The 20,093-nt window shown below is 49.0% G+C and overlaps 1 protein-coding gene across 5 annotated transcripts in view; it reads right to left on the reverse strand.

The window, feature by feature from the left end:
- LOC144735828 (adhesion G-protein coupled receptor G2-like) overlaps window positions 1-20,093 on the reverse strand; it is a 55,888-nt gene that overhangs the window by 24,361 nt on the left and 11,434 nt on the right. For 3 of the 5 annotated variants that reach the window (XM_078618360.1, XM_078618359.1, XM_078618361.1), the window contains 3 exons: window positions 16,130-16,209; window positions 14,602-14,973; window positions 13,214-14,119 (listed from right to left, as the gene is read on the reverse strand). In XM_078618360.1, coding sequence (XP_078474486.1) covers window positions 13,214-14,119; window positions 14,602-14,973; window positions 16,130-16,208 — 1,357 coding nt within the window. In that variant the 5' untranslated portion in view covers window position 16,209. The remainder of the gene's footprint in view (window positions 1-13,213; window positions 14,120-14,601; window positions 14,974-16,129; window positions 16,210-20,093) is intronic. The other 2 variants (XM_078618362.1, XM_078618363.1) reach the window with 1 other exon arrangement.

Raw genomic sequence — 20,093 nt, forward strand, 5'->3', positions numbered from 1 at the left:
CCTACAGACTTACATGGAGACCCACAGACTTATATGGAGACCCACAGACTTACATGGACACCCACAGACTTACATGGAGACCCATAGTCTTACATGGAGACCCACAGACTTACATGGAGACCCACAGACTTACATGGAGATCTATAAACTTACATGGAGACCCACAGACTTACATGGAGACCCACAGTCTTACATGGAGACCCACAGACTTACATGGACACCCACAGACTTACATGGAGACCCACAGACTTACATGGAGACCCACAGACTTACATGGAGACCCACAGACTTACATGGAGACCCACAGTCTTACATGGAGACCCACAGTCTTACATGGAGACCCAGAGACGTACATGGACACCCACAGACTTAGATGGAGACCCACAGACTTACATGGAGACCCACAGACTTACATGGAGACCCACAAACTTACATGGAGACCCACAGACTTACAAGGAGACCCACAGACTTACATGGAGACCCACAAACTTACATGGAGACCCACAGACTTACATGGAGACCCACAGACGTACATGGAGACCCACAGACTTACATGGAGACCTACAGACTTACATGGAAACCCACAGACTTACATGGAGACCTACAGACTTACATGGAGACCCACAAACTTACATGGAGACCCACAGACTTACATGGAGACCTACAGACTTACATGGAGACCCACAGACTTACATGGAAACCTATAGACTTACATGGAGACCCACAGACTTGCATGGAGACCTACAGACTTACATGGAGACCCACAGACTTATATGGAGACCCACAGACTTACATGGACACCCACAGACTTACATGGAGACCCATAGTCTTACATGGAGACCCACAGACTTACATGGAGACCCACAGACTTACATGGAGACCTATAAACTTACATGGAGACCCACAGACTTACATGGAGACCTACAGACTTACATGGAGACCCACAGACTTACGTGGAGACCCACAGACTTACATGGAGACCCACAGACTTACATGGAGACCCACAGACTTACATGGAGACCCACAGACTTACATGGAGACCCACAAACTTACATGGAGACCCACAAACTTACATGGAGACCCACAGACTTACATGGAGACCCACAGACTTACATGGAGACCTACAGACTTACATGGAAACCCACAGACTTACATGGAAACCCACAGACTTACATGGAGACCTACAGACTTACATGGAGACCTACAGACTTACATGGAGACCCACAGACTTACATGGAGACCTATAGACTTACATGGAGACCCACAGACTTGCATGGAGACCTACAGACTTACATGGAGACCCACAGACTTACATGGAGACCCACAGACTTATATGGAGACCCACATACTTACATGGACACCCACAGACTTACATGGAGATCCATAGACTTACATGGAGACCCACAGACTTCCATGGAGACCTATAAACTTACATGGAGACCCATAGACTTACATGGAGACCCATAGACTCACATGGAAACCCACAGACTTACATGGAGACCTATAGACTTACATGGAGACCCACAGACTTACATGGAGACCCACAGACTTACATGGAGACCTATAGACTTACATGGAGACCCACAGACTTACATGGAGACCTACAGACTTACATGGAGACCCACAGACTTACGTGGAGACCCACAGACTTACATGGAGACCCACAGACTTACATGGAGACCCATAGACTTACATGGACACCCATAGACTTACATGGAGACCCACAGAGTTAAATGGAGACCCACAGACTTACATGGAGACCCATAGACTTACATGGAGACCCAGAATGACATGGAGACCCACAGACTCACATGGAGACCCACAGACTTACATGGAGACCCACAGACTTACATGGAGACCCACAGACTAACATGGAGACCCACAAACTTCCATGGAGACCCACAGACTTTCATGGAGACCCACAGACTTACATGGAGACCCACAGACTTACATGGAGACCCACAAACTTCCATGGAGACCCACAGACTTACATGGAGACCCACAGACTTACATGGAGACCCACAGACTTACATGGAGACCCACAGACTTACATGGAGACCCATAGACTTACATGGAGACCTACAGACTTACATGGCGACCCACAGACTTACGTGGAGACCCACAGACTTACATGGACACCCATAGACTTACATGGAGACCCACAGAGTTAAATGGAGACCCACAGACTTACATGGAGACCCATAGACTTACATGGAGACCCAGAATTACATGGAGACCCACAGACTTACATGGAGACCCACAGACTTACATGGAGACCCATAGACTTACATGGAGACCCACAGACTTACATGGAGACCTACAGACTTACATGGAAACCCACAGACTTACGTGGAGACCCACAGACTCACATGGAGACCCACAGACTTACATGGAGACCCACAGAGTTGCATGGAGACCCACAAACTTACATGGAGACCCACAGACTTACAAGGAGACCCACAGACTTACATGGAGACCCACAAACTTACATGGAGACCCACAGACTTACATGGAGACCCACAGACTTACATGGAGACCCACAGACTTACATGGAGACCTACAGACATACATGGAAACCCACAGACTTACATGGAGACCTACAGACATACATGGAAACCCACAGACTTACATGGAGACCCACAGACTTATATGGAGACCCACAGACTTACATGGACACCCACAGACTTACATGGAGATCCATAGACTTACATGGAGACCCACAGACTTACATGGAGACCTATAAACTTACATGGAGACCCACAGACTTACATGGAGACCCATAGACTCACATGAAACCCACAGACTTACATGGAGACCTATAGACTTACATGGAGACCCACAGACTTACATGGCGACCCACAGACTTACATGGAGACCTATAGACTTACATGGAGACCCACAGACTTACATGGAGACCTACAGACTTACATGGAGACCCACAGACTTATGTGGAGACCCACAGACTTACATGGAGACCTATAGACTTACATGGAGACCCACAGACTTGCATGGAGACCTACAGACTTACATGGAGACCCACAGACTTACATGGAGACCCACAGACTTGCATGGAGACCTACAGACTTACATGGAGACCCACAGACTTACATGGAGACCCATAGACTTACATGGACACCCATAGACTTACATGGAGACCCACAGAGTTAAATGGAGACCCACAGACTTACATGGAGACCCATAGACTTACATGGAGACCCAGAATGACATGGAGACCCACAGACTCACATGGAGACCCACAGACTTACATGGAGACCCACAGACTTACATGGAGACCCACAGACTAACATGGAGACCCACAAACTTCCATGGAGACCCACAGACTTTCATGGAGACCCACAGACTTACATGGAGACCCACAGACTTACATGGAGACCCACAAACTTCCATGGAGACACATAGACTTACATGGAGACCCACAGACTTACATGGAGACCCACAGACTTACATGGAGACCCACAGACTTACATGGAGACCCATAGACTTACATGGAGACCTACAGACTTACATGGCGACCCACAGACTTACGTGGAGACCCACAGACTTACATGGACACCCATAGACTTACATGGAGACCCACAGAGTTAAATGGAGACCCACAGACTTACATGGAGACCCATAGACTTACATGGAGACCCAGAATTACATGGAGACCCACAGACTTACATGGAGACCCACAGACTTACATGGAGACCCACAGACTTACATGGAGACCTATAGACTTACATGGAGACCCACAGACTTACATGGAGACCTACAGACTTACATGGAGACCCACAGACTTACGTGGAGACCCACAGACTCACATGGAGACCCACAGACTTACATGGAGACCCACAGAGTTGCATGGAGACCCACAAACTTACATGGAGACCCACAGACTTACAAGGAGACCCACAGACTTACATGGAGACCCACAAACTTACATGGAGACCCACAGACTTACATGGAGACCCACAGACTTACATGGAGACCCACAGACTTACATGGAGACCTACAGACATACATGGAAACCCACAGACTTACATGGAGACCTACAGACATACATGGAAACCCACAGACTTACATGGAGACCCACAGACTTATATAGAGACCCACAGACTTACATGGACACCCACAGACTTACATGGAGATCCATAGACTTACATGGAGACCCACAGACTTACATGGAGACCTATAAACTTACATGGAGACCCACAGACTTACATGGAGACCCACAGTCTTACATGGAGACCCAGAGACGTACATGGACACCCACAGACTTAGATGGAGACCCACAGACTTACATGGAGACCCACAGACTTACATGGAGACCCACAAACTTACATGGAGACCCACAGACTTACAAGGAGACCCACAGACTTACATGGAGACCCACAAACTTACATGGAGACCCACAGACTTACATGGAGACCCACAGACGTACATGGAGACCCACAGACTTACATGGAGACCTACAGACTTACATGGAAACCCACAGACTTACATGGAGACCTACAGACTTACATGGAGACCCACAAACTTACATGGAGACCCACAGACTTACATGGAGACCTACAGACTTACATGGAGACCCACAGACTTACATGGAAACCTATAGACTTACATGGAGACCCACAGACTTGCATGGAGACCTACAGACTTACATGGAGACCCACAGACTTATATGGAGACCCACAGACTTACATGGACACCCACAGACTTACATGGAGACCCATAGTCTTACATGGAGACCCACAGACTTACATGGAGACCCACAGACTTACATGGAGACCTATAAACTTACATGGAGACCCACAGACTTACATGGAGACCTACAGACTTACATGGAGACCCACAGACTTACGTGGAGACCCACAGACTTACATGGAGACCCACAGACTTACATGGAGACCCACAGACTTACATGGAGACCCACAGACTTACATGGAGACCCACAAACTTACATGGAGACCCACAAACTTACATGGAGACCCACAGACTTACATGGAGACCCACAGACTTACATGGAGACCTACAGACTTACATGGAAACCCACAGACTTACATGGAAACCCACAGACTTACATGGAGACCTACAGACTTACATGGAGACCTACAGACTTACATGGAGACCCACAGACTTACATGGAGACCTATAGACTTACATGGAGACCCACAGACTTGCATGGAGACCTACAGACTTACATGGAGACCCACAGACTTACATGGAGACCCACAGACTTATATGGAGACCCACATACTTACATGGACACCCACAGACTTACATGGAGATCCATAGACTTACATGGAGACCCACAGACTTCCATGGAGACCTATAAACTTACATGGAGACCCATAGACTTACATGGAGACCCATAGACTCACATGGAAACCCACAGACTTACATGGAGACCTATAGACTTACATGGAGACCCACAGACTTACATGGAGACCCACAGACTTACATGGAGACCTATAGACTTACATGGAGACCCACAGACTTACATGGAGACCTACAGACTTACATGGAGACCCACAGACTTACGTGGAGACCCACAGACTTACATGGAGACCCACAGACTTACATGGAGACCCATAGACTTACATGGACACCCATAGACTTACATGGAGACCCACAGAGTTAAATGGAGACCCACAGACTTACATGGAGACCCATAGACTTACATGGAGACCCAGAATGACATGGAGACCCACAGACTCACATGGAGACCCACAGACTTACATGGAGACCCACAGACTTACATGGAGACCCACAGACTAACATGGAGACCCACAAACTTCCATGGAGACCCACAGACTTTCATGGAGACCCACAGACTTACATGGAGACCCACAGACTTACATGGAGACCCACAAACTTCCATGGAGACCCACAGACTTACATGGAGACCCACAGACTTACATGGAGACCCACAGACTTACATGGAGACCCACAGACTTACATGGAGACCCATAGACTTACATGGAGACCTACAGACTTACATGGCGACCCACAGACTTACGTGGAGACCCACAGACTTACATGGACACCCATAGACTTACATGGAGACCCACAGAGTTAAATGGAGACCCACAGACTTACATGGAGACCCATAGACTTACATGGAGACCCAGAATTACATGGAGACCCACAGACTTACATGGAGACCCACAGACTTACATGGAGACCCATAGACTTACATGGAGACCCACAGACTTACATGGAGACCTACAGACTTACATGGAAACCCACAGACTTACGTGGAGACCCACAGACTCACATGGAGACCCACAGACTTACATGGAGACCCACAGAGTTGCATGGAGACCCACAAACTTACATGGAGACCCACAGACTTACAAGGAGACCCACAGACTTACATGGAGACCCACAAACTTACATGGAGACCCACAGACTTACATGGAGACCCACAGACTTACATGGAGACCCACAGACTTACATGGAGACCTACAGACATACATGGAAACCCACAGACTTACATGGAGACCTACAGACATACATGGAAACCCACAGACTTACATGGAGACCCACAGACTTATATGGAGACCCACAGACTTACATGGACACCCACAGACTTACATGGAGATCCATAGACTTACATGGAGACCCACAGACTTACATGGAGACCTATAAACTTACATGGAGACCCACAGACTTACATGGAGACCCATAGACTCACATGAAACCCACAGACTTACATGGAGACCTATAGACTTACATGGAGACCCACAGACTTACATGGCGACCCACAGACTTACATGGAGACCTATAGACTTACATGGAGACCCACAGACTTACATGGAGACCTACAGACTTACATGGAGACCCACAGACTTATGTGGAGACCCACAGACTTACATGGAGACCTATAGACTTACATGGAGACCCACAGACTTGCATGGAGACCTACAGACTTACATGGAGACCCACAGACTTACATGGAGACCCACAGACTTGCATGGAGACCTACAGACTTACATGGAGACCCACAGACTTACATGGAGACCCATAGACTTACATGGACACCCATAGACTTACATGGAGACCCACAGAGTTAAATGGAGACCCACAGACTTACATGGAGACCCATAGACTTACATGGAGACCCAGAATGACATGGAGACCCACAGACTCACATGGAGACCCACAGACTTACATGGAGACCCACAGACTTACATGGAGACCCACAGACTAACATGGAGACCCACAAACTTCCATGGAGACCCACAGACTTTCATGGAGACCCACAGACTTACATGGAGACCCACAGACTTACATGGAGACCCACAAACTTCCATGGAGACACATAGACTTACATGGAGACCCACAGACTTACATGGAGACCCACAGACTTACATGGAGACCCACAGACTTACATGGAGACCCATAGACTTACATGGAGACCTACAGACTTACATGGCGACCCACAGACTTACGTGGAGACCCACAGACTTACATGGACACCCATAGACTTACATGGAGACCCACAGAGTTAAATGGAGACCCACAGACTTACATGGAGACCCATAGACTTACATGGAGACCCAGAATTACATGGAGACCCACAGACTTACATGGAGACCCACAGACTTACATGGAGACCCACAGACTTACATGGAGACCTATAGACTTACATGGAGACCCACAGACTTACATGGAGACCTACAGACTTACATGGAGACCCACAGACTTACGTGGAGACCCACAGACTCACATGGAGACCCACAGACTTACATGGAGACCCACAGAGTTGCATGGAGACCCACAAACTTACATGGAGACCCACAGACTTACAAGGAGACCCACAGACTTACATGGAGACCCACAAACTTACATGGAGACCCACAGACTTACATGGAGACCCACAGACTTACATGGAGACCCACAGACTTACATGGAGACCTACAGACATACATGGAAACCCACAGACTTACATGGAGACCTACAGACATACATGGAAACCCACAGACTTACATGGAGACCCACAGACTTATATAGAGACCCACAGACTTACATGGACACCCACAGACTTACATGGAGATCCATAGACTTACATGGAGACCCACAGACTTACATGGAGACCTATAAACTTACATGGAGACCCACAGACTTACATGGAGACCCATAGACTCACATGGAAACCCACAGACTTACATGGAGACCTATAGACTTACATGGAGACCCACAGACTTACATGGCGACCCACAGACTTACATGGAGACCTATAGACTTACATGGAGACCCACAGACTTACATGGAGACCTACAGACTTACATGGAGACCCACAGACTTATGTGGAGACCCACAGACTTACATGGAGACCCACAGACTTACATGGACACCCACAGACTTACATGGAGATCCATAGACTTACATGGAGACCCACAGACTTACATGGAGACCTATAAACTTACATGGAGACCCACAGACTTACATGGAGACCCATAGACTCACATGGAAACCCACAGACTTACATGGAGACCCATAGACTCACATGGAAACCCACAGACTTACATGGAGACCTATAGACTTACATGGAGACCCACAGACTTACATGGTGACCCACAGACTTACATGGAGACCTATAGACTTACATGGAGACCCACAGACTTACATGGAGACCTACAGATTTACATGGAGACCCACAGACTTATGTGGAGACCCACAGACTTACATGGAGACCCACAGACTTACATGGAGACCCATAGACTTACATGGACACCCATAGACTTACATGGAGACCCACAGAGTTAAATTTGAGACCCACAGACTTACATGGAGACCCATAGACTTACATGGAGACCCAGAATTACATGGAGACCCACAGACTTACATGGATACCCACAAACTTCCATGGAGACCCACAGACTTACATGGAGACCTACAGACATACATGGAAACCCACAGACTTACATGGAGACCTACAGACTTACATGGAGACCTACAGACTTACATGGAGACCCACAGACTTACATGGAGACCTATAGACTTACATGGAGACCCACAGACTTGCATAGAGACCTACAGACTTACATGGAGACCCACAGACTTACATGGAGACCCACAGACTTATATGGAGACCCACAGACTTACATGGACACCCACAGACTTACATGGAGATCCATAGACTTACATGGAGACCCACAGACTTACATGGAGACCTATAAACTTACATGGAGACCCACAGACTTACATGGAGACCCATAGACTCACATGGAAACCCACAGACTTACATGGAGACCTATAGACTTACATGGAGACCCACAGACTTACATGGAGACCCACAGACTTACATGGAGACCTATAGACTTACATGGAGACCCACATACTTACATGGAGACCTACAGACTTACATGGAGACCCACAGACTTATGTGGAGACCCACAGACTTACATGGAGACCCACAGACTTACATGGAGACCCATAGACTTACATGGACACCCATAGACTTACATGGAGACCCACAGAGTTAAATGGAGACCCACAGACTTACATGGAGACCCATAGACTTACATGGAGACCCAGAATTACATGGAGACCCACAGACTTACATGGAGACCCACAAACTTCCATGGAGACCCACAGACTTACATGGAGACCCATAGACTTACATGGACACCCATAGACTTACATGGAGACCCACAGAGTTAAATGGAGACCCACAGACTTACATGGAGACCCATAGACTTACATGGAGACCCAGAATTACATGGAGACCCACATACTCCCATGGAGACCCACAGACTTACATGGAGACCCACAGACTTACATGGAGACCCACAGACTTACATGGAGACCCACAGACTTACATGGAGACCCACAAACTTCCATGGAGACCCACAAACTTCCATGGAGACCCACAGACTTACATGGAGACCCACAGAGTTACATGGAGACCCACATACTTACATGGAGACCCATAGACTTACATGGAGACCCAGAATTACATGGAGACCCACAGACTTACATGGAGACCCACAGACTTACATGGAGACCCACAGACTTACATGGAGACCCACAAACTTCCATGGAGACCCACAGACTTACATGGAGACCCACAGACTTACATGGAGACCCACAGACTTACATGGAGACCCATAGACTTACATGGAGACCTACAGACTTACATGGAGACCCACAGACTTACGTGGAGACCCACAGACTTACATGGACACCCATAGACTTACATGGAGACCCACAGAGTTAAATGGAGACCTACAGACTTACATGGAGACCCACAGACTTACGTGGAGACCCACAGACTTACATGGAGACCCACAGACTTATATGGAGACCCACAGACTTACATGGACACCCACAGACTTACATGGAGATCCATAGACTTACATGGAGACCCACAGACTTACATGGAGACCTATAAACTTACATGGAGACCCACAGACTTACATGGAGACCCATAGACTCACATGGAAACCCACATACTTACATGGAGACCTATAGACTTACATGGAGACCCACAGACTTACATGGAGACCCACAGACTTACATGGAGACCTATAGACTTACATGGAGACCCACATACTTACATGGAGACCTACAGACTTACATGGAGACCCACAGACTTACGTGGAGACCCACAGACTTACATGGAGACCCACAGACTTACATGGAGACCCATAGACTTACATGGACACCCATAGACTTACATGGAGACCCACAGAGTTAAATGGAGACCCACAGACTTACATGGAGACCCATAGACTTACATGGAGACCCAGAATTACATGGAGACCCACAGACTTACATGGAGACCCACAAACTTCCATGGAGACCCACAGACTTACATGGAGACCCATAGACTTACATGGACACCCATAGACTTACATGGAGACCCACAGAGTTAAATGGAGACCCACAGACTTACATGGAGACCCATAGACTTACATGGAGACCCAGAATTACATGGAGACCCACATACTCCCATGGAGACCCACAGACTTACATGGAGACCCACAGACTTACATGGAGACCCACAGACTTACATGGAGACCCACAGACTTACATGGAGACCCACAAACTTCCATGGAGACCCACAAACTTCCATGGAGACCCACAGACTTACATGGAGACCCACAGAGTTACATGGAGACCCACATACTTACATGGAGACCCATAGACTTACATGGAGACCCAGAATTACATGGAGACCCACAGACTCACATGGAGACCCACAGACTTACATGGAGACCCACAGACTTACATGGAGACCCACAGACTTACATGGAGACCCACAAACTTCCATGGAGACCCACAGACTTACATGGAGACCCACAGACTTACGTGGAGACCCACAGACTTACATGGAGACCCACAGACTTACATGGAGACCCATAGACTTACATGGACACCCATAGACTTACATGGAGACCCACAGAGTTAAATGGAGACCCACAGACTTACATGGAGACCCATAGACTTACATGGAGACCCAGAATTACATGGAGACCCACAGACTTACATGGAGACCCACAAACTTCCATGGAGACCCACAGACTTACATGGAGACCCATAGACTTACATGGACACCCATAGACTTACATGGAGACCCACAGAGTTAAATGGAGACCCACAGACTTACATGGAGACCCATAGACTTACATGGAGACCCAGAATTACATGGAGACCCACATACTCCCATGGAGACCCACAGACTTACATGGAGACCCACAGACTTACATGGAGACCCACAGACTTACATGGAGACCCACAGACTTACATGGAGACCCACAAACTTCCATGGAGACCCACAAACTTCCATGGAGACCCACAGACTTACATGGAGACCCACAGAGTTACATGGAGACCCACATACTTACATGGAGACCCATAGACTTACATGGAGACCCAGAATTACATGGAGACCCACAGACTCACATGGAGACCCACAGACTTACATGGAGACCCACAGACTTACATGGAGACCCACAGACTTACATGGAGACCCACAAACTTCCATGGAGACCCACAGACTTACATGGAGACCCACAGACTTACATGGAGACCCACAGACTTACATGGAGACCCATAGACTTACATGGAGACCTACAGACTTACATGGAGACCCACAGACTTACGTGGAGACCCACAGACTTACATGGACACCCATAGACTTACATGGAGACCCACAGAGTTAAATGGAGACCTACAGACTTACATGGAGACCCACAGACTTACGTGGAGACCCACAGACTTACATGGACACCCATAGACTTACATGGAGTCCCACAGACTTACATGGAGACCCACAGACTTACATGGAGACCCACAGACTTACATGGAGACCCACAGACTTACATGGAGACCCACAAACTTCCATGGAGACCCACAGACTTACATGGAGACCCACAGAGTTACATGGAGACCCACAGACTTACATGGAGACCCACAGACTTACATGGAGACCCACAGACTTACATGGAGACCCACAAACTTACATGGAGACCTACAGACTTACATGGAGACCCACAGACTTACATGGAGACCTACAGTCTTACATGGAGACCCACAGACTTACATGGAGACCCACAGACTTACATGGAGACCCACAGACTTACATGGAGACCCACAAACTTCCATGGAGACCCACAGACTTACATGGAGACCCACAGAGTTACATGGAGACCCACAGACTTACATGGAGACCCATAGACTTACATGGAGACCCACAAACTTACATGGAGACCTATAGACTTACATGGAGACCCACAGACTTACATGGAGACCCACAGACTTACATGGAGACCCACCGACTTACATGGAGACCCACAAACTTCCATGGAGACCCACAGTCTTACATGGAGACCCACAAACTTCCATGGAGACCCAGAGAGTTACATGAAGACCCACAAACTTACACGGAGACCCAGAGACTTAAAAAGACAAACAATACCCACAACACAAACCATAACATGAAGTGCAACATGAACACAAACCACAATACAAACCCTAACCACAAGCCCCAACCATAACACCCGACAGTGTCCCTCTCTGTGGTGAGAGCTAAGTCACTGCACAGCCCGCCCCACGCTCTGTGGTGAGGAAGAGTTCACCTCACCGAGTTCAAGCTGCTCTCAAATTCAAACGTTTACCCCCCACCCCCCCGGCCCCCCTGGGTGGGTCCACCGGCCCGCCCTGGGTCGGGTCGCTGCCCCAGCAAATGCAACCTCCTCACCGCACGGGAGGTTGTGGTCCTCGATGAGGAGGCCCTGCGAGTAGCTCCAGTGCGCGTCCACCCAGTCCACGAGCGCGCCACCCGGAGACTCGCAGTCGGCGCTTTCCACGGCGCTCTCGTTGAAAGCCTCGCCCCACAGGCGGAACGCATACAGCTCCCCCTTGAAGGCCTCGTCTCCCGTCAACGTGCCGTCCATGTTCTGACCACGGCCCAGGGACAGGAGGCCTTCGTCTCGCGAATGCAGCGCGGACGCGTTGTTGTTGTTGACGGCGGCAGCGGAGGAGGAGGTGTTGGAAGCGGTGGTGATGCCCGAGATGGTGTTAGCGATGCCGGTGTCGGCCCCGGGTTGTGTTTTTTTTATTTGACCGGGCGCGTTCGTGTTACCGTTGTTGGTCTTGATTTTGGCCGCTGTGGTCGTTGCCGGCGCACCGCCGCCTCCCCCGGGAACTTGAGAGGTGGTCGCGGCTTCAGCGGCGCCGATGCTTCCATTCCCACTCAATGGACTTCTCGGATTAATTCGGGAATTATTAACGTACGTTCCATTGAGGAACAGATTAACAAAGCTCGTGTTGGCTGTCACGCACAGCTTGTGCCAGTGGTCTCCGCTCAATTGCTTCTCTCCTGGAAGCCAAAAGGCATAAGCAGTCCCTCTAAGGTGAAAATGCACAGAGGAAGGAGGGGACAAAACCACCTTCAAGCCCAGTGCATAATTTCCATCTGTTCGTTTTTTCTGGTAGGAGAACACCGTAGAATACTTGTATGGCATCATGTCCGCTGCGGCGATGCGAAGTTTGACGCAGACCGTCAACGCCTCCGGGATTATTTTCAGGATCCCCTGCGACGTCGCATTTTCATCCACGCTTTTATTCTGGAACACCGCCTTCCCACTCAGCATGTCGCTAGCCACTGTGGGGACGGGTGGGGACACGCGAGGACAGGTGGGGACACGTGGGGACATGAGAACACGCAGGGACACACAGGGAAGGGGAGAAACAAGGACACGCGGAGACACGCGAACACATGGAAATGCGTGGACACGCGAGGAAGAGGAGGCACAGGACACGAGGAACACGTGGGGGGCCATGGGGGACACATTGACGCACATGGACACAGAGGCGGGACACATGGGGAGAAGGGTGTTTGTGGATTGTTTTGCATGTGGAGAAACTGATATGGGAAGGAGGTGTATGGTCTGCTCATTTCTTTAGTTTACTCATGTGAATAACGATTGATGAATTGGACGGTTGGGACATCCGCATATTGACGCGCCCATCGCCGATATGGGCGCCCCATCCCATGCGTCGGCCGCACCGTAACACGCGGCGGGAGATGGGGAAGAAGGAGCGGCAGCAGAAGAATCCGAATCGCCCCAGTGATCCGTGGGATACCTTGGCGGTAGACGGCACTGAACCCCCGTTTGAAGACCGTGAAGTCGGAATGGAAGAGCACGGTGAGCGAGCTGCCCGTCGAGTTCACGCTCAGGTGGTTGGCCGTGATGCCGCAGAACGTGCCGAGGGCGCGCCCGTCGCTGTCGAGCAGCGTCATGTTGTCGTAGAGGCAGCCGCCCTGCGACTCCAGCTCGAAGTCGCTGAACGTGAGTTGCACCACGAAGCCCCGCGGCGCGCGCAGCTCCCAGCGGCAGCGCGCGCTGGCCGGGTACGCCGACGGGTAGCCGGGGGATGTGAACCCCCCGCTTGGGGCCCGCAGGACGTTCCGGCACCCCCCCGGTGAGCCACGGGACCCCTGCCCTGACCGGACGGCTGAGTCCGGAGACGACGACGAGGAGGTGGTGGTGGTAGTAACAGGGAGGTGGTGGGGACGAGGTGGAGGAGGAAGAGATGTGGGTGGGGGGGAACGCGGGAGCGAAGTCGGTTGCGGGGCGGATGGCCCGTGGGGGGGGGGGGGGGCCCGAGGGAGGCTGAGGGCTGTGCACGTTGGAGGGTCAGGGGTGAGGAGCGGGGCAGGCAGGTCACGAGGCACGGCCGTACAGGCAGGAGGGGGAGCCATTCTTGGGATCAGCAGGAGGGGAGGAGGAAGAGCAGAGTGGGGAGAAGGGAGAGGAGGAAGTTGATGATGCATCGTTAGTAGTAGGTTGAGATGAAGAAAAGGTAGTTGGAGTAGTATGATGATGATAAGGTTGAAATAGTAGCTGTTGGTTGATGATATTCATGAGGTGAACATAGTATTAGTAGCAGTTGGGGAAGCACGATTGATCTCGGGGTTAAGCAGAGCCCCTCAATTCTTCTCATCCTCGGTCTTGTTAGTCTCTCTCTCGCTCGCTCGCTCCCTCCCTCCTAACTCGGGGGCAGGGCAGGCGTGCAGCAGGCAGGGTCATTGTCCAGGCAGGGCGGCATGCAGGAGGCAGGGTCATCCTCCAGGGTGCAGGGATAGGGCCGCTATGCATGAAGCATAGATCGGGTCAAAGTGCAGGGATAGGGTTACAGTGCAGGATGCAGAAATAGGGTCGTAGTTCCAGCAGGATCATTGTGCAGGGCGCAGGGATGGTCGTAATTGTGCAGAGCGAGTTACGGTGAGTACAGGGAGGTGTAGGGGAGTTAATTGCCTGTCAGGCAATAGATTCGATGTTAGGGCATGTGGTCACGTGCTGTTAGTGGTGGACGCAAGCAGCTCATGCACACAAGGACACGTGTACACATAGACACGTGTACACACACAGACACATGTACATATAGCCATGTGTATAGAGACACGTGCACATACAAGGACATGTGTATGCATAGACACATGTATACAGACACGGTGACATGCAAACATGTGACGCAATGATGTAAACATGATGCGATGATTATGTGATGTTGGTAATGATTATGGTGATAGTGTTCCTGACGATGGTAGTGATGGTGTTGTTAAAGATGATAATGTTGAAGTGATGATGTGATGTTGATGTGTTGGTACCTGTAAAGGAGAGTTCCTGCGTGAACGCGAGTACCACGAGGAAGAGAAACGGAGATCGGATAGGCAGCAGAGACATCATCCTGCAATACACAAGACAAAGGATCCCCCATTAAAACCTTAACAGACTGTTGTGGCAAGTGCTGTTAGCAAGCACCTATGAAGTCTGGAACAGCACACGAGGGGGTGGGTGGCCAGCACCACGCCCGGCCGCCTTTGTCTCCCGAGTGGCGATGTTTACCAACCGCACCAGACACTTATTTGAGGCTGAGTCTACCTAGAGGAGGCCCAGGACTGGTTCAGATAATCATAACTGGTGTTGGCCTTGAGCGGGAATCGAACTCGGATGACCAGATTTGTATCGCAGCGCCCTCACCGCTACACTACCGCTCCCCACAAATACACAAAAAGACGAATACATGAACACACCTTCCCACACATGCACAAAAGATACCCCGTAGAGCCTGCACATGCAGTTGGGGCAAGTGCTGAAAGTAATCAATACCAATACCTGCTATTCACTACTAAGTGACGGCGACGTCACCATGGCGACTGTACCAGGCCAGGTAGACTTTGAGGCCACGTTAAGTGTCGGAGGCTCGCTGACAGGTCACGTGACAGACCCAGGTGCCATGTGTTGACTGACTGAGATGACCGGCTGATGCAATAGCTGGGCCCCCAGAGGGCTGAAATGAATGGCAGATGTACTACCTGCGCTCCCCACTGTGCCAACTTTCTGCGTTTTAGCTGCCCGGTGCACCGGTCATTGTTGTGAGCATCGTTCATCCGCCCTCCGCGATTGCTGGAGGGCGACTGATTGCCTCCAACTGCCTAGTAGCGTTCTTCACAAGGCTCCTTCCAAAGATGATGATCCTAAAATCATTGGAATCAGTCTTTGGAAAAGTAAACTCAGCTCATCTCTCGCCCATGAAACCTACCCACCTGTTCATCCACTCATACAAATACTCAAAGAGCCCCATATATTCTTCAACAATCAACAGGATGTTATTATGCACCTACGAAAACTGGTACGACAACAAAAACGGTGGCATCGTCAGAACCATGCAGCACTGGTCCAGCTCCCGACAGATTAATGGCAGCTTCTCCTCAGCTGGCATTCGGACACTTCCCACCCTTGCTCCACCAATCGAGGTTTAGAGAGGTGACTTCATAGCTGCCTGCCTGCACAAGGGGCCTCTGGTTCAAGCTTATTTCGATTTCCTCTCTGTGGTCCTTTGTGAATTACGTTTGAGTGGGAGGCGTCATCAGCCCCTCGCACCAGCCCAGCGCCCGCGTTGGTGGACGTGAGTGTGTGCGCCGCAATAATAAGAGTTTCGTACATTGAACGCCATCATTGTTACAATGCAAGGCGATCGTCACGAGGCGCTGCTTTGTTCTCGGGAGCGATGCTGCCGTGTGTATACACAACTGAGCAGCGATTTGCGGAGTAATGTTTCACATTTGGCAAATTCGGACCGTGACACCGGCACACAATGGCCTACTCTCTTCAAATAATGGCAAGGGGAACTTTAGCGACCACCATTTGCACGTAGTAGTGCAATAGTATTTTACGGTCAACACGCAGCACGACCACAGTATTAACCAGGGCGGCCCGCCAAATTCGACCCGCGAAACTTCTGAAACAAGCGGCGAACTCGCTGCCGCGGTCCGCGTCACCGTCAAGTGGGGGGCGGGGGGGGTCATTAGCCGACTGACGTCAGCCTGTTGCCAAACACCATTACTCACAATACACCAGTGTTGCCATGTGACATCACTCACTCACTCACAGTGCAGGGCCTGCACTTACACAGAGCCCACCGATGAACCGAGTAATTTGCCTACCCGGTACACGCAGGTTATGCACGCGTACAAGGATGCTCTTGTACAGCGTGTATAAGTGTTGCTAGCTGATGAGTAGCACTGTGGGTAGATCTGTTCTGTTACATACTCGTTTTTATTTTAGCAGGTAAGGACCACTGAGCTATATCGCTCTTTTCAGAAGCGACCTGGCAACCGAGAGCTCGACTTGGTGGCTTGTGGAATTGTATAGCAGCCAAATACTCTAAATCAGGGGTGTCCAAACTCTTTGCAAAGAGGGCCAAATTTGATCAAGTGAAGATGCCCGGGGACCAATAGTTACTTCCGACATGTTTTAAACACACACTGTTATAAAACAATTTTCATTGTCACAATTACCTTTATTTTTCAAATGACAATGTAACCAAATATAAGTAACTCAGGCAGACGTGAACAACTCAAAAACACACAATTCTGCCTTTCATTCAGTCAGATAACATTGAACAAACTGTATAGAATACCTTACATTTCCATGAGTTAAATATCTTTACCTCATGAACATTTTAAACAGGAGTTATAAGTAATGCAAAGTGGTCTGTTATCATTAAACTTTTAAATGAGTGAATTTTGCCCTTGCCCTTTACAAGATCTTTCAGAAAGCAATAATGTGTGTCACATCTACAGGTACATAACATCAACAGTTATAACCAAATCTTATTCAAGAGTTTAATAAAACAAGTGCCATAAGTCCAAGTGCATTAGTGTGCTTTAGGCTATTCACTGTTAATAGTGACATGTTACCGTTCAAAATACTCAATTTCAGATTGATCAAGGAACAGATAACTTGCTGATACTAATGAGAAGGGTGATACTGAGATCTAGATTTCAGTAAAGAGACCAGGTCTGGCTTGAGGGCAGTGGTTGAGATGCGTAAAATGCCACGCAAGTGGGAGTCACTCATTCTTGACCTCAATCGGTTCTTATTTAAGTTCATGACTGAGAATGTTTGCTCACACAAATGTGGAGCCGAATAAGCTCAGCATTTTCTTAGCGAATGACCGCATTTCTGGACACCTGCTTTTTTCAAGGAACAGATAACTTGCTGATACTAATGAGAAGGGTGATACTGAGATATAGATTTCAGTAAAGAGACCAGGTCTGGCTTGAGGGCAGTGGTTGAGATGCGTAAAATGCCACGCAAGTGGGAGTCACTCATTCTTGACCTCAATCGGTTCTTATTTAAGTTCATGACTGAGAATGTTTGCTCACACAAATGTGGAGCCGAATAAGCTCAGCATTTTTTTAGCGGATGACCGCATTTCTGGACACCTGCTTTTGTCCAGCTGCCGGTAAAAGTCAACAAGAGAACACTGCTGGTGTTTCCCGCGGCACTCATCGTCACACTGCAGCTCAATGAGCTCCAGCCGCAGCTGTGGAAGAGCATCATCAGGGTCCACGGAGAAGGGAGAAGAGAAAGCAACATGTCCTTTTCAATAACTGCAAAGTCCCGAAAGCGTTTGTTAAATTCCACAGAAAGAGATGCGATAGCTGTTGCATAACTCTTCATTTGCGCACCGATGTTGTCCTGTGGGAAACTGTCAATGACCTCTTTCAAAGCTGGGAAGTGAGCGGTGCAGGGCTCTGTTTGGGACAAGTGTCTTTGGAAAAGTTGCAGTTTGGTTCCAAAGGCCTTGATGCGAGCATATAGCTGGCTCACCACTGCATCTTTTCCTTAAAGATTAACATTCAGCGCATTTAGATGCTTCATATTCTTAGGTTTTTTCGGTAAAGTCACGTAGGTAAAAAATTTAAATTAATAAAAGGAAAATAAAATAAAAATCACAACGTTTCGGAGGCAACACACGTCGTGATTTTTATTTTATTTCACTTTTATTAATTTAAATTTTTTACCTACGTGACTTTACCGAAAACAAACCTAAGAATATGAATCCTTGCAGTCACGAAAGCTTCAAATCTAGAATTCAGATGCTTCGTTGTCAACCAAAAAAGCCAGATTTGCCAACAATACAGGGGCGGACATTTCTTCCATTGGTTGTCCCTTCTCACCCAAAAAATGTCCAATTTCCTCTTTGAGAGAGAAAAATCGCTGCAGTGCGGACCCCCGACTTAGCCACCTCACATCGTTGTGATATATTACGTCACCATATTC

The sequence above is a fragment of the Lampetra planeri genome, chromosome 57 (assembly GCF_965212315.1).
Source record: "Lampetra planeri chromosome 57, kcLamPlan1.2.h2, whole genome shotgun sequence".
Taxonomy (NCBI): Eukaryota; Metazoa; Chordata; class Hyperoartia; order Petromyzontiformes; family Petromyzontidae; genus Lampetra; species Lampetra planeri.